This window comes from Berghia stephanieae, chromosome 1 (genome assembly GCF_034508935.2).
Source record: "Berghia stephanieae isolate SIO BIC M18660-M18661 chromosome 1, UCSD_Bste_1.3, whole genome shotgun sequence".
NCBI lineage: Eukaryota > Metazoa > Mollusca > Gastropoda > Nudibranchia > Aeolidiidae > Berghia > Berghia stephanieae.
Window position 1 is genome coordinate 71295171 of NC_088360.1, and position 17500 is coordinate 71312670.

The 17500-nt window shown below is 35.2% G+C and overlaps 1 protein-coding gene across 1 annotated transcript in view; it reads right to left on the reverse strand.

The window, feature by feature from the left end:
• LOC144964471 (very long chain fatty acid elongase 7-like) overlaps positions 1-10364 on the reverse strand; it is an 11906-nt gene extending 1542 nt beyond the window's left edge. The window contains exons 1-7 of the mRNA XM_078898819.1: positions 10284-10364; positions 8407-8536; positions 6702-6889; positions 5714-5794; positions 4631-4687; positions 3525-3639; positions 1926-2053 (exon numbers count right to left, since the gene is read on the reverse strand). Coding sequence (XP_078754945.1) covers positions 1926-2053; positions 3525-3639; positions 4631-4687; positions 5714-5794; positions 6702-6889; positions 8407-8518 — 681 coding nt within the window. The 5' untranslated portion in view covers positions 8519-8536; positions 10284-10364. The remainder of the gene's footprint in view (positions 1-1925; positions 2054-3524; positions 3640-4630; positions 4688-5713; positions 5795-6701; positions 6890-8406; positions 8537-10283) is intronic.
• Positions 10365-17500: the final 7136 nt, after the last annotated feature.

The window sequence follows — 17500 nt, forward strand, 5'->3', positions numbered from 1 at the left end:
TTCAATTAGCAATTTTGAAAAACTTAAGAGCAAGCACAGGTTCAAAATATTTTTTTTTTTTTTAGTGGAAAGAGGAAGCAGGACTTTTGAAAACAATAACCTTTGCATGTATTTTTCTTTCTGCGACAGCATACAATGTCTATCATAGTATATACGTTTTCATATATTAATAAAATGTATTGCTGTAAATTCCTTACGCATATTGATGGAGCAGCATTCATTTTTTACATTTGGTAACGTAATGCCAGAAAAGTGTGGTGTTTCATTCTGTTTTGTGGAGTGTAATATGACTGTCAGCTTGAATAAAGAAATCACCTGCAGGCTGCGGCTTGTTAGTTGGCGTTAAACTAAAAGTACTTTTAGCGTCTGATTAATAAATGTAATAGTCTAGCTAGATAGCCTTTCAGTACACTAAAGTTTACAAGACAATAATCGATCTTAATCAAGGAATTATGTTTCTGTGATGTTAAGTAAAGTAAATCTAAATTTTATTCGCGCTGGGTTTTTCTTCTTCTTCATCTTTTCTTGCTACCTATTTTGATATCCTACAAAAGAATGCAATTTTGTGCGTTGAACTATATTTACTTTGGAATACAAATGAAACAAAACCATTAAATATATTAACATATACTGCGTATATTGTATACATGAAAAAAATAACCCAGACATGCGTAGTACGATAAGTTGGTAAACAAAAATTTGTTTTTTTTTGTGTTTGTTTGTTGCTTTAGGTCTCTTCCAACACAATTGAGGTTATATGAGAGACCGCTGAAACAAAAAAAAAACAAGCAATCTATCAAAAATAGTACAAATGTCAATTAAAATCATAACCTAAAGATATCATAAGCTAAATTATAAATAACCAAGAACAAACAGGCAGAGGATTTACAGGAAAAAAAATATCCCCTGTCAAAAATACAATCACAAACCAAAGAAGCAGGATAGGCTAGTAAAGAGAAGAAGAAACGACATCACTATCGGATCGTACACCCATGCGAACATCATAGGTATATGATTCAAGGGTGATGCTCCCATCCAATCACCCGCAAAAACAAAAAGGAAACATCGCGTTATCTTCATTCTAAATAAGACAAAAGTACACGGAGACCTCGCGCTCGCTATTACATTAATGACATTGAGAAATATTGACTATTATCCAAATATTAATTCCAATAGTATGCATTGTATGAATTAATTAACAAGCGTAATTGAAAATTCACGAAATTGCTGCTTGGACAAACTTTGACAAACGCGACCGGCGTCTTCAGTGAAGTTTAATAGAGAACACTCATCACTCACAATCCAACACTCAAAGACAAAGTTCTTTTCTGCTTAGCCAGATCCAGTTATATTACATATCGTCGTCCAACTCTTAAGAGTCCATTTTGACCTAGCGACATTGATGGTGTTGAATTTTGTCAACAGCAGCTCACCAACTACATTTGTTTATTTCTTTTTTTCCTTTCATGTGATTCCGTAAAAAGTCATACCAGAATGACCACACTGACGCAACCACATATAATTTAAGGGGGTGGGGGGTGGGGGGGTGGGGGGTAGGGGGGGGTGGAGAGGTAATAAAAACGTAGAGTGAAATAAGATACTGCTTAATTTATAGAAAAGAAAGTAGATGAGACAGGATGGCCACAGTATACTTTGTCTATATTGCTGGACTCACACTGGGAATGAGGCCAGGGATTAAGTCTTTAGTTCCCATGATCTCCCAGTCTATCCTGGCAGCTGGGTTATATATGGCGGAATGTACTTAGTGACAAACCAGCGTTTCTTACTGTCCATAAAGTGGCACTGTAGAAACTAAGATAAAATCAAGCTCAAAGAGCCGAATGGCTTTGACCAATTTTATCCTTTTCTTTTGCTTATATTACCTGTCAAAACAAATTTAAAAAAAATAAAAAATTAAGACATACCAGTTGAAGTTTGGTGAGGTGCTTCTTCCACCACAGGTATTTTTGCACCTCAGGTCCTAGAGTTGACAGTCCGTAGTAGGTGTACATGATCACGTGGATGAAAGAATTCAAGGCCACCATATGAACCACTACAACGTAAATATATTAGTAAAATAAAGATATATACAATTGTAGGATATGAACATTAGCATCATAATAAATAAACTACTAATCAAACTTTTGTGTGAAGTTGAGTGACAAACAGTCTGTGAGAAGAAAAGTTAAATTGAGAAGTGGGTGGATTGTGTTCATATATTTATTTGATTTAAAAAAATAATTGTGTGTGTGCATGCGTCTAAGAGAGCGATAAATGCTTTCTCATTTTAGCTGGCAAAACAATAACAAATTGTGTGTGAGCTCTTTAATTTAAATAATCTGTAATATAAAATATAGTGAAAAATGATGTCCTCTCTTTCTGGCAATAATCAGTTAAAAACAACGGCGTGACGTCAGCTGTATATACTATTCATGCATACACTCAAATGTTTAGAGGCCATGGTCATCGATATATTATTGTTGGACAGCAATAACCATGAAATCAAAAAATGTCCCCACACTATCTGCCGAAAACTGGCAAAACGCTATTTTTTCCATTTTGGCTAGACAATTTCTACTTCATAAATCGACAGATTGAAATGTATCACCGACTTGTCAAAAGCCTCAAACTTGAGACCTCTTTGAAGTCTCGATTCGAGACTTTTATGCAAGTTGGGTGGGATAATCCTACAACTTATTCTGTCAATACACGGTACAAACGTTTTCAAGCAAAACTATAACTGTGTTTTGGTCAGTGAACCATAGACTAGCCTGCATTATTGGACAGCTAACAATTTTACAGATGACAAATAATGCGTGGGTTGTCTTTTTGTTACCGATAGCCCTTATATATTCTGTAGGCGTCAGTGAATTGATACGTTTTATATAACACACGTTTTCAAAGGCTCGAATAACGTTAACAATAACTACTACTACTACTACTACTACTACTACTACTACTACTACTACTACTACTACTACTACTACTACTACTACTACTACTACTACTACTACTATACTGCTACTACTACTACTACTACTACTAATACTACTACTACTACTACTACTACTACTCTACTACTACTACTACTACTACTACTACTACTACTACTGCTGCTGCTGCTGCTGCTGCTACTACTACTACTACTACTACTACTACTACTACTACTACTACTACTACTACTACTACTACTACTACTACTATTAACTACTACTACTACTACTACTACTACTACTACTACTACTACTACTTCTACTGCTACTACTACTACTACTACTACTACTACTACTACTACTACTACTACTACAACTACTACTACTACTACCACCACCACCATAACCACCACCACCACCACCACCGCTACTACTTCTACTACTACTACTACTACTACTACTACTACTACTGCTACTACTACTGCTACTGCTACTACTACTACTACTACTACTACTACTACTACTACTACTACTACTACTACTACTACTGAAATTACACATTTACATTTTATTACAACTATGACTACTTACTCATTCCACCAGCCGCCACATTTGCAGTGACCCACCAGGTGACAGCGATGGAAGTATGGTGATACACGTGCAAAAAGGAGAGTTGGTTGTTCTTCTTTCTCAGTATGAAGAACAGCTGATTAGAAGACAAGGATATGGGGAAGATGTTTTATATGGGAATCGAACTTTTGGTATTAACTAGAAATTAAAGATTAATTTAAACTTTGCAATCGTCTCCCATAAAAATAAATCACTGCGTTTTGTTTATTCACCTTAACTACGCCGTTCACACATATCGCATTTGTCCTTAGTGTTTCATTCATCGTATTTTCCTGATAATGTCCACAATATCTGCTTCGTCTAATAAATTGAAGCTTACAATTCAATCCTTATCTTTATTTTTCCCTTCGAGCTTCAAACAGCAACATTTTCATTTTTCATTATTTAAAAAAAGAAATGGCCAATATATTTATCATCCAAGAATATACTCTTCAACAGTCGTAACGTCACTTCCTTCCTAATGACGCATGGTAAATTAGTAACACTGGCTCTAAACTATCGGAACAATGGCGGACGCCGTATGAAATATTTCTCCGGCGAGCATAAAAGCGTATCCAGAGGAAAAAAAACCCATAAACTTGATCATGTTTTGACTTTTACACATTCTGATCACAAGGCATATGAAAAGTTCTAGCCAGCATGAAAATTAAAAAGTAATGATTTTCTTTGTTTAGAACCAAGATGGCCGCCGTTGCCGGGCGGCGTGACATCAGACTACTGAATCCAATTGAAATGTCAAATTTCTTGAAGTTTTTTGGTCTCAGATTTAAAATTTTGGTAAATTGATGGTCATCTAAATACGCCGTTATAGTTTTTAAAAAAATCTTTACCTACATGAAAACGGATTTTATTAGTGTTCGGCAGAAAATATGCGTGCTCTTTACCGATGTGTTCATATCAATTGTTTACATGGTGTGCGTGTATCTAATCATTTGATTTAAGAATTTTAGGTAACACAGCTGTCACAGACAAAGCGTTGTATGCCGCTTTCCCCCTGTAATTGGCAAATAAGTAAGGAATATAACATAAATATTGTTCTAAGATTAAATGGAAGATGTTGAACTTACCGTATCAAAGAATTCGACGTATCTTGTGAAGAAATACATCCATACAATACGAGCCATCTGAGATGAGGGGAAAGTTGGGGGGGGGGGGTATTAAGTATATTGATAATACATTATGTTTTAATCAGTTCAATGTGTCCATAGAAGGACTTGTATTGTACTGAAAAATGTTTGGCTCAAAACTTTCTTAAAATAGCGGAATACAATGACAGGTAGCCAAGCTTACATTATCGATTGAAAAGCGTGGAAAAATATAGTCTATAAACACATTTTAAAACAAATTTACTTAAAATATTCATAAATTAATAAATATAATGTCTGATGTTAGACAAGATTATGGCACTCGCTATGTTCTAGCACGCTCTTAGGGGAAGTCAAAAAACGTGCCAGAATCCGAGCGTTCCGAAATCCGATGCTCCTGGGAGGGAAACAATACATATTATTCGATCACCCAGCTCCAGCGAGTCGTATTGCAGAGCGTGCTGAATTCAGCGTGCTAGAATCTAGCGATTACTGTATTTGGTTTTACCTGGGATCCTTTAAAGTTCGTACTTTTGTGTAGTAAACCTCAACGAACAATTAATTCATATCTTCTAGCCATTAATGAGCCTCTACATGCGTAATTAGATGAGAGAATTCACTGTGAGTGAGTTCTAGTGATTACGTCGGATTGGGACAGTTGCCTAAGCATAATAGATTGTTCTCGAATCTTGTCAAATACCTATGTCACTTTAGTCCTATGTTTGCCAAGGGCCTTGCATAAAAATAATGAACTGGGTCAATGCTTACTTTTTATCACGACACCTTCTTTTTTCCTGATGCTGATAACCTGACTTTAAGTATCGTTATCGTTATCCAAGAAAACAAACAAAAACAAGGCCAAAAAAAAAAACAACAAAAAAAAAACACAAAACAAAAACAACAAAAACAAACAACCAAAAACAACAACAACAACAAAAAAAACAATAAACAAACAAACCGGCAAATAAAAAAGATCCACCCCCCTTCCCCCCCCCCCCCAAACAAGATAAAATTGATTCAAAATAGATGTTAAAATATCAAATAATTCTACACAAATGAACTTACCCTAATCGCCAAAGGGTGGTAGGAATAGTCAACGGGTTGGCAGAAGAGGGTGTAATTAGATATGTAACCCGTGTGTATACACTGAAACAAAAAATAAAGTGGCGGGGAATGGGGGGTGGGGGTTTCGATTATTTTGTGTTAGGTTATAATTAAACAAACAAACAAAACAAACAAAAAAAAAAGAAAAAAAAAAGAAACAAATAATAAACCAATATCATTAAATAGCAAGGATGATACAATCGATAAAAACAGAGGCTGTATAACTTCCTGCTTGCTTACTTAGTGTTATTCTCATTTTTCCAAGGGAAAAAAAATGGATTGGAATTTCTATACATATCTTAAACAAGATTCTTTGTAAAGCCCCAGGTTTGAGAGTTTTTGTCAAGATGTTTGTCATTTAAATCGGTCGATATTTGAAGGACGAGTTTTCTGGGCAATTATTTAAATACATGTCTTTCCAGAATACGACAGTTAAGTGGTAAATCTAATCTAGATAAGAGTACACTGACCATGAATGTGAATACCAATATCATAGATCGCGATTTGTACTGGATTTGGGGTAGATTTTGTTGAATTAATTATCCGAAACTATTATATTGCCATTAAATACTGCGTTATAAGTCTTTCTCTAAAATTTATAAATGGCAAGAGAGAGAGAGAGAGAGAGAGAGAGAGAGAGAGAGAGAGAGAGGGAGAGAGAGAGAGAGAGAGAGAGAGAGAGAGAGAGAGAGAGAGAGAGAGAGAAAGGAGGAGCGGGATAATAATGATAATGATAGTAATAATATATAATAATAATAATAATAATAATAATAATAATAATAAATAAATAAATAAAATTAATAATGATAACGATGATAATAATAATAATAATAATGATGATGATGATGATGATGATGATGATGATGATGATGATGATGATGATGATGATGATGATGACGATGATGATGGTGGTGGTGGTGCTAATAATAATACAAACCTAACGACTCACCTCAAAAAGCATGTATGCAGACAAAAGGACCATGATGAAATTGTATAACCTGATAGGGGTACCTAAGTCAAAAGCCTTTAAGGGCTTCATGATAAGGGGCCCCACCAGGACCATCAATACGTAACTGGCATTGAGAACGATGTTAGGAATGATGGCATTCATCATGGGAAAGTCGATGAGACGGGGATCTGGAAAGGAAAAATATCAGATGCTTATAAGTCAGTATAAATCAATTAGTATATCTATTTGGGGTTTTAAGTAACGTCTCACACAGTTTTTAAGTGTGTTTTTTAATTGTTGGCTGAAGAAGGGTTTTGAGCCGGAAACGTTCTGTGTTTGGTATTTTGTTCTTTTTGTGTTTTTGGAGCTGTTACATTCAATTTTGTTTATTACTTTTTACAGCTTCTAGCAGCTTAGTATCACTTCAATATCATATAGCGCATTTCCACGTTATGTATATCCCACAAACAGGCTGAATGGGATAACATTTCCGTTATAAATGATGCAAGTCGCATGTTAGGCATTCTTTCCATATAAATCCTCACAAAAGCTTTCTATGTGTCCAGAACTTATTGATAACTGGGATAACTGATGTACAGTTTGCCATATTATCCCATGATCAAGGACAAAAAGATAAAATAAAGTAAACACATTATCATGCTCATTGTCACCTATCCAGTCACGAATCACACTCATTCTAGCTTATTTTTCACAAAGGTGGGGACAAGATACTTTATTATGACCAGGGTCATGGCCAAGTGATGAACATGCTTTTTCGACACCTCTCATTGAATTCGCTGCGCGGGAGTAGTGAGCGTCATTAAAAAATTATTCTAAACTGTTTCTTGATTAACGCTAGGATTTGTCACCAACTGCAATGTATACAACCAGGTAAGGTCATCGCAGCACTTTAACTTACTCAGTGGAAATCAAAGGAAAGAAATACGCCTTCTGCTTTCTACAGATCAGTCTATTTCAGCACAAAAATACAGATATTATCATTTTTCTCGAACATATTACATGATGTACAGCATAAATTATCACAATATTCAGCAGATACGAGTACACCATTCCACAATACAAAACATTTATTTACAACAGACCATTAAGCATTGGAACAACCCCCACTTCCCCAAAATCGTAGACATCGACCATAATGACAATTTCAGCAGAACCTTACACATTTATTTATCAAGAAAATCATTTCTCCAATTGAAACATAACTGCAGTATTGAGTAAAGTGCCTTTTGCAGTATTCAACTGAAACTTCCAACATTACAATTTGGTCATTTTTCATAGTGAGACATGCACTTTTGTAAAGAAACAAAAGCAGTGTGTCTGTCTCCCAATTAGGAATCCAATGGTTGAAATCTGCCATTGTGGCAAATGCGTGGAATAAAATAAAGACCGGATATTGAGGAAATAAATTTGCTAATCCATTTCCTTGATTTTATCTTAAATGATGATAGTAATAACATATTATGTTTTCATCTCTACGTTGCGGCATAGTTTGTAAGAGCTGCAGATTTAGTTATTTAAAGTTCATTTTTATAAATCAACAACAGATCCTAAGAACGATGTTTACCATCTGAGTTGTTTTCATGATAGTATCGTCTATGTTTTACAAAACTAAGGTACACAATACAGATGAATACAGACCCCTAAAGGTCGCCTCCATTACTGAAACAAGCATAAAAGAACTTACCTCGGCGCTCAAAGAAAGGAGCGTTGAGCCAATCCAGAGGGAATGGGAACAAGACCGGTGGCTCCATTGGTAAAGGCGATAGCCTGGTTACCGTGTAGTTTGACTCCTCCATGGTCTAATGTTCAAATCTCTGAAAAATTCACGAACTCAATTTATGTTGACCGTAGGTCACAAATGATATATAAAAAATGAAACAAAAAATGATGGATTTATTAATCTTTAAGATAGGGTCAATCTCAAGGAAAGATCGAAATAACAAAAGGCATCGGCCATAGTGCAGCGCAGCAAAGTGAGCAAAAGATGTTAAGTTTCCTGCTAAAGAACAAAACCCCAACGAGATCCTGAAGCTGGTCTCAAAGTCGTGTTCTCTCTCTCTCTCTCTCTCTCTCTCTCTCTCTCTCTCTCTCTCTCTCTCTCTCTCTCTCCCGCCCATTCCTGGTGTAAGTGCAATCAAGCCAATCGCTAGTCTGAGTTCAAGAATTGTTGTAAGCTCTTTTAAGTTGAAAACGACGATGAGGTAAAAAAAAAAATAATAATAATTTAACTTCATTTTATTAACAGAGACGATTGGTGTGGAAGCTGATTTACGAACAGGACGATCAATAAGACACAGAACACAAAACACGAGGTAATGACGTTTATCAAGACGTATATCAAAAGTTACATAAGTGCCTCTCGTGAACAACATGAATTTAAAATACAGAATACTTATAAATCTTTAAGACAAATATGAGAAGCAATGATTCAAAGAAAAGAAAAACACGGTGAGGATCTCTCCAATCTAAACCTCTGCTTGAATTGTTACAATTGATTATGAAATAAACCATGGCATTACACCGACGTGTGCTTATTTGCAGGTGTGATAACCCAAATTGTTACGGGCTCCTTGTTGTAATGGAAATATTCTCAAACCAACACAAAATATTCTCGATTATAACAATGTTAAATCAGGCCAACAACGCGTCCGGTTATCAGACATGCTGATATTATGTGCACGTCGCATTACTTTTGTTGCACGGATGAAATGCGATGGTTTATATGGTAGAGACGTTTTCCACCTAAAGACATTCTGAACCCCGAGATCAAACCTATTATGAATTTATAATTAAGACAAATCATGGGCCTTTTCTTCATTTCTGGAGGAATGTCTATGTACGGAAAATGAAACGTCTTTTTCTTTTCAAAATATTGGAGTAAGCATAATTTGACATAGACATCATCTGATAAAATTGATGGTGCCATCAAGTGCACGTACATGAAGAGAAACATATAATAAATTGGCCAATCTGCTAGTGCTAGAATCTTTTTACCTTTTTCAAAATAAATGAATCATTAATTTTGACTTTTTAAAAACATATTTGGTAAACATTTGTATAGTAATTAATAACATTTTGAATATGATTGAATTTGACTGCTTTAACTTGATTCAAAAAATATATTAGATAACCTTACACATAAAGAATACATTAAAACATAAAGGTTATATTAACACTCTACATTTGAAAAAAAACAATATGGGATGGGTTTTTGTCTATAATAAAGGTGAAAACGATTCGTTAAATATACCAAACGCACCCTATTATTTTTTTCCATTCCAAATCATCTATTGAACTTTGCACTTTTATTTGTTTGTCATCTTCACCAATTCTTGATATTTTTGAAATGTCAAAATCAAGAAATTGATTAATTTGTCATAAAATAGGGAACTAAGATAAAAAGAAAAGAAAAATAAGTGGGAAGAATTCAAATCAACAGTCAATGACATTTTTCATTGACATACTATGCACAGAATTGTTCACACTATTTAGATATATCCAATCGATTCTTTTTTAAAAAGCACTTTTACTTATTTATTTACAATTTGATCCGTGGCCTACCTTAGCCTCCGACCTGTATATCTGCACAACGTGAAGTGATCGAGTGATGGTTGGTAGGCTTGAGGTATGACAATGTTCTAACGACTTCGAGTTGCTGAAGGAGTATTTAGTCATTAGTTATGCAAATGAGCCAACTTCTGAATGGTCGATGATGAGTCCATAGGTCTTTGTCGCATTCGGCCAATTCCGTCATGTGGGCGGGTTGAAAAAAAAAAAGGGAAGTAACCTGGCCTATTATTTCAATTTTTGATACCTACATAATATTGTTGTAGTGATATAAAGAATAAAATGAACGTAATTAACAACATAAACGATCAATTAATGTAATCTCTAATTATGATTTTTAGATAGAGATACCAATCATATTATTTGAACATTTTAATCTATGTTTATTGACCCCCGGGTCTAACAAGATAATTTTAGGGCCCATTTTATTTCTTTAGGCTTTTTAATCGATGGCTCTAGACGCCATTCACTTTTGCAAAGGGTAATGACCCGTGTGTTCAGGATATTGATAGAAATTTCCTTTGTTTTTATCTCAAAATACGACATTTCAATTCTACCCAATTCATTACATTTTATTCATTTACCATCACCAACTAATTGTTTTCAAATGTGATAATAATTATAATTGATAATGGTAATTTTATTACCAATATAATTAAAGGTTTGATTACTACTACTACTTCTACTACTACTACTACTACTACTACTACTACTACTACTACTACTACTACTACTACTACTACTACTACTACTACTACTACTACTACTTCCGGTCTGAGAGTAGTTGCAGCTTTTTGTTTCCCCGACCGGCCCAAGCTTGATAAATTCTTGACAGTAATCTAACTGGGAAAGGTGGCAAAGGAAGCCCCGGCGTTTTGATGGCGGAAATGAAAAATTAATGAAGTGCTCACCAGGGTTCGAGAGTAAGATATAAATCTCGAAAATATAAATAGTATGAAGGAGTGGAACAGTATGGCTGGCAATGCGTAAGTTCTTGAGAGAAGTGAGTAATGAAGATTAAATCAATCAGCTTTTATAAAAAGGTTGAAAGAAAGTATTCACTAACTTGAAATTAATTCAAAGAGAAGGCTATTAAAGGAATGATAATCTAATATTAGAAAGTAAAGTTTTTACTAAGCCGACCGAAATATAACTGGAGTGAAATGAACTCCGTTCTCATGTTTGTATTACGAAAATAAAAATTTTGAAAAATAAATGTGACAACCCCAACCCACGTTTGAATTATACTCTTTAACCATTATGGAATATATATAATATATATATATATATATATATATATTATATATATATATATATATATATATATATATATATATATATATATCTTACAAATGGAAATAATTGCTCTATTATGATACAATAACATTTACCAATGCTCTTCAAAAGTCGTAACGTCACTTCCTTCCTAAAGACGCATGGTAACTTAGTAACACTGGCTCTAAACTATCGGAACGATGGCGGACGCCCGTATGAAATATTTCTCCGGCGAGTATAAAGCGTATCCAGAAGAAAGAAAAAACATACATTTGATCACGTTTTGACTTTTACACATTCTGATCACAAGACATATGAAAAGTTCTCGCCAGCATGAAAAATAAAAAGTAATGATTTTCTTTGTTTAGAACCAAGATGGTCGCCGTTGCCAGGCGGCGTGACATCAGACTATTGAATCGAATTGTTATGATTGGGAGTCCCAATAGCTCAGTTGGTAGAGCACTCGCTTCACATGCAAAGGGATCAAGATCGGTCCCGGGTGCAGTCGAGATTTTTTCTGACTCCCCCCCCCCCCTATCCACCCAGCAGTGATTGGGTAGCTGGGTCTGTTAGATCTGGCGGAAAGTACTCTGCGATAGTGAGTAGTTAAGGGCAATAAGCAATTGCTATTGTTCATTTCACGATATAGAAACCGGGATAAACTCCGGCTCCATGGGCCTAATTGCTCTGAAGGACTACTACTACTACTACTACTACTACTACTACTACTACTACTACTACTACTACTACTACTACTACTACTGCTAATACTATTGTTATGATTGATGTAACAATAAAATTGCTTTATAATTCGACATGAAAATGATTATGAAAAAGTACATACGATGACTTGACTTACTTAAGCCTCTTGATTCCTTGTGGAACATAGGGCCGCAACAGTACTCTTCCATCTGACTCGGTTTTTAGAGGTCTTCTTTATCCGGGCCCAGGTTTGTCCGGCTGCCTTCAACTCGGTCTCGATGCTTAGTCGCCGTGTTTGCTTTGGTCGACCAACCCTCCTCTTTCCTTGCGGGTTCCAGTCCAAAGCCTGCCTGGTGATCTTGTTTGCCGGCTTCCTGAGGGTACGGCCAATCCAACCCCATTTCCTTTTTGTTTATCTCCGTTTCAGTAGGTGACTGGTTCATGTATGATGAATGAGTTGCAATAACAATTAATGATTGTAATAACAAATCATTGTGATGAAAAATAGTGATGACAATGAAGCATGAATTATATCTATGATTCGATGGTAATTTATTGAATGAAATGGATGACTATGTAAATGAAATTTTGACATATCCATTATTAAATAAATATATTTTTTAAAAATCCCTTTATTCATCCCATACGGGAAATTGGTCACTAGGGTCTATTCCAAGGAATGGCTGAATTAACCCAGTCGCAGTACAGCGCCGTAAATCGAGCTAGGTCGTGGTGACAGGCTTAAGGCCACACAGCGCAGGGCGATCGAACTCGGTACCTTTCGGGTACGAAGCAAAGACTGTACCGATGAGCCACCCTGCTTTCTTACTGGCGGGTTCCTGTGTCCTCTATTCTATCTTTCCAGTTTCTCACGTATTCTAAGCAAATATCATTTCTTTACTTTCGTCCACATTTACTTTACAAATATCAGCTACTTCTTTGATCGGGCCGTGAGGTTATCGTCCATACATTAACTCCAATGGTCTGTCGATTCTTGGGGTATTTCTCTATATGCAAATAGGATTGCTGGTAAACATATGTCCCAATAATTTGGTTTTTCTGCTGACACTTTTCTTAGCATGTTCTTCAGAGTGCCATTAAATCTCACACAAAGACCATTTGCATGGGGGTGGTAGGGAGTTGTGAACAAGTGTTGGATTCCTATGAGTTTCATGGTTTTTTGCATCATATGTGATGTAAACGGGGGCCCAGTGTCCGAAAGCATTTCATTTGGTATGCATATTCTAGCAAAAATTGTTATTACTGCTCCGGTTATGTGATTCGATGTGGCGATTCAGTGCTATCGCTTCTGGCCATCTGGTTGCATAATTGACTGATGTTAGTATGTGCGTATGGTTTCTATCTGATTTTGTTAAAGGACCTAGACCTATAATGTCAATTGTAACCTTTTGAAAAACTTTTTCAATAATTGGAGTCTCTAATGGTAATCTCGGTACCTTTCCATTTGCAACTCTCCTTTGGCATATGTCACACGATTTTATATATTCTCTAACGTCTTTTGTAAATCCCAAGCTATGTGAAATTCTCGGATATTCTCTTCAGTGTCGAAGAGCTCCCAAGATGTCCATAAGTTGTTGAAGAATGGTTACCGCATTTGTATTGTTCATTTTATTGTTACTGAAAAGGGATTTGTGTCCGGATCACTTTTATGTTACTCATTTTTTAAAAAGCTGTTTTATTATTATGAGTCAATGCTGAAGCAAACTCAGATCAAATGATCTGTAAGAATTTGATAGTAAATAGTTTGGGGAATACATTCTTGAAAAATTCATTTGTTTAAACTTGAGGTACAATTATAATAATGCAGTTGGACTAATATGCCTTCGAAAAATGAATAAATCTGAGTTCATACGACATATTTCTTTTTTAATCAGTGATACACGAAGATCATGCGTGTGAACAGATGTCTCAATAAAGCCAAAAATCCAAGGAAAAAATATATCATGAATTACCCTAATTCTAAATACAGGTTACAGTTTTAACTCAGAGGAATAAGATAAATATATTCTCATAATCGTTTTCATTGTTGTGCCTCGTTTCATCAAGGAAGGTTGGGAATGTGCAAATACAATATAATATAAGGACAAAATGTCGCAACTGCCTTTTGTTCGAAGTAATGATATAAGGACATATTATGTATTGTAGTGTCTGATCACGTCTCAGTTTGACATTTAATTGTGACTGTAAGGTTAATCGCATTTTAAAGATCATTGTAACATCGCTGTTCCAAGTTTCTCTTGAAGTAATTTTGGTAGACAAGTAGGTCCAGAATATGAGGGGAGAAAATAAAGAAAAGAACTGAAAAAGAAAGACATTATTATAATTATAGAGATTTGAGATTTTTCTTGGATTGGTAATTAGGCCATACCTGATCACATTACAGGGAATGTTGCATTGATTGCCTTTGGGGATTGCGTGAATATAAATGTCACCTATTGTAGCGTAAGGGTTAATGTATTATTTGATCAATCCAGGCGATTCATTCACTAAAATAGTCGTTTATGTCTAATCAAGGCTGAACTGTAATTACACTACATGCTCGATGTCGATACAACTATTAGAAAGAGGCCTATGCATGATGTAACCACACTGTGTCTCATTGGTTGAAGAATTATATTTATGTCGTCGATGTTCGAGTTAGTGATGTGTCCGCTCTTGCTATAATGAAGAAAAACAAAACAAAACAAAAACAAAACAAAAACAAAACAAACAAACAAACAAAAAAATAGTGATCATACGCCTTCATACTTTACAACTTTTCCAAACCTTTTATATGATACTCGTTCTCTTCCGTGTTTTATTTGTTTACAGAGCAGGGCCACAAAGTGCTAACTTTTTACTCCTCTTACGTTTCCTTTATGTACCGGTACATTTATGATATTAGTCAGTACTTATAGCCAGTACTCATTCACTAATGAGAGGAGTAGTGAGTGTAAGGTGCCTCATCCAAGGACACAACACAGGAATCAGAATTTTGCAACAATTGCTACTCATCTGGTCATCGATTCCACTTGAGGCTAAAGTCAATCAACTTTGAGCTTGGTTAGTGAACAGATGGTGGACTAATTTGTACTTTTGATCATGTAATAGATATACGCTACACACTGATCGGTATTGGGAGAATGATTGTCCTATAAAAGGCTCCTGGCAGGAAACTCGTATTGTGCGGCTATGTGGTCTTGTGGTAAGACACGCATTCTCTCACCGTACTCAGGTGTAAATTGAGTACCTGCCCGTTAACAGCGTTGTCTCTGTCGAAAAATAAATGTAATATTGCCTGACAGGCGTCATGTCTCATTCTACATGTTACATGTTGCGGTCAGGAACCCTTTGTGGAGCGCTTTGAGCACATTTAGTGGGTATCGCGCTCTATAAAAGCTTAAGTTTTATTTGGTATGAAATTGGAAATCTAGTTCTGTTTGTAAAGTCCCTCAAAAACTTGAGCATCCACGTTAGTATCGGTTATAATTTGTCGTGTTTGGATATTGCGTTTTAAATTAATAGTTAACAACAACAACAACAACAACAACAACAACAACAACAACAACAACAACAACCACAACAACAACAACAACAGAAAGAATGCAATTTTAGCTTTCTGTCTAAATTAGTTGTTGCAAACTCCTGGTATGTTCATGCTTGTCAAAATTTGCCTCTTAAACAGGTGAAATGTATTTCTTCTTCTTCTTCTTCTTCTTCTTCTTCTTCTTCTTCTTCTTCTTCTTCTTCTTCTTCTTCTTCTTCTTCTTCTTATTATTATTATTATTATTATTATTATTATTATTATTATTATTATTCTCATTATTTTGTTTGTTTTTGTTTGTTTGATTGTTTGTTTTTGAATAGATAACAGATTGAATGAATAACTCTTTGAGCGCCCCTGGGCAGCAAAGATGGATACTGATGTTATATTATCATTTATTTTACAGTCTACGTTTACAATTAAATCGGTGCAATTTTGGCTAAAACATTAAACGGCATTTTCAGCTTCTTCCTTTTATTCTTATTAAGCGATAGACCAATTCAAAATGTGTTTTGCTATTGGTGCTATTTAAGGAGAATTAATTTTGATTGTCTACAAAAGCCTCTCGCTAGGTCCCAGGTTTGAGAGTTTTTGCCAAGATGAGAGTCATTTAAATCGGTCGATATTTTAAGGACGAGTTTTCTGGCTAAATTTTAAATACGTTTTAAGTACGTGTACGGCAGTTAACTAGTTATTAAATGCTAAAATACTTTATCGGGTTTTATCCATTGGATTAATGCATTTGCTGTTTAATTCGATCCCTAGATTGGTGACAATATAATTACACGGACGGATACACAAGTGACTGTCGTCTTAGCGCTGTATAGCTTGTTGGCAAGAGTTGGTGTGATTTGTGATCTTCATTTACTTGTAGAAACCATCAAGCCTTGAGAACTGTTGTTTGCGTCTAAGTTGTCCTTATAATAGTATTCACCGTGCTGCCGTACTCTAGAAAAACCCATATTTTAAAATTTGGCCAAAAACTAGTCCTTCAAATATCGATTGATTTAAATGACCTTCATCTTGGCAAAAAAAAACACCTCTCAAACCTGGGACTTCACGAACTAAAGGACAAAATCGGTGACAAACGCATTCCCACGGCAGGAAACAAATTGTTTGAATTATATGATCATCAGTTTGAATACAACCAATTCAAAATCCTTTTCATAACAAAATCTGCATCAAACTATGATAAGCTGACAAGGTTCTAATTTTTTCCCAGCAAAGAGAATCCTGAAGCTTGGGTTTTTGCCTTGCTGCCAGATCTCCACTTTCCTACCAAAATACATATAACATTATACATGATAGTCACCGGGTCATCACCCTGTTACCCTCATCAATGATTTATATTGGGTCAACTGTTTGGTTTTGAAAATATCTTAAGGGGTGCATTATGAGGATTAATGAACATAAAATGAATTAATGAATAATATGTGGTGATTAAGAATGACTTCCTCATTAAGTGTATTACTTTGTAAACAGAAAAAAAAACTATTTAAAAGGGACAAACTAAAATGCGCCACTAGTGTTGAGATTTAAAAGAAAATCAAACAAAGAAAAAATAATTTAAAACAAACAAACAAAACTAACAAACAAAACACTGCTTAGAAATGTTGACACAGATTCAGTCTGTGTTAATTCCCACCACTTTTTTTGGGTACTCAAATGCACATTTCTTCATTCTTTATAA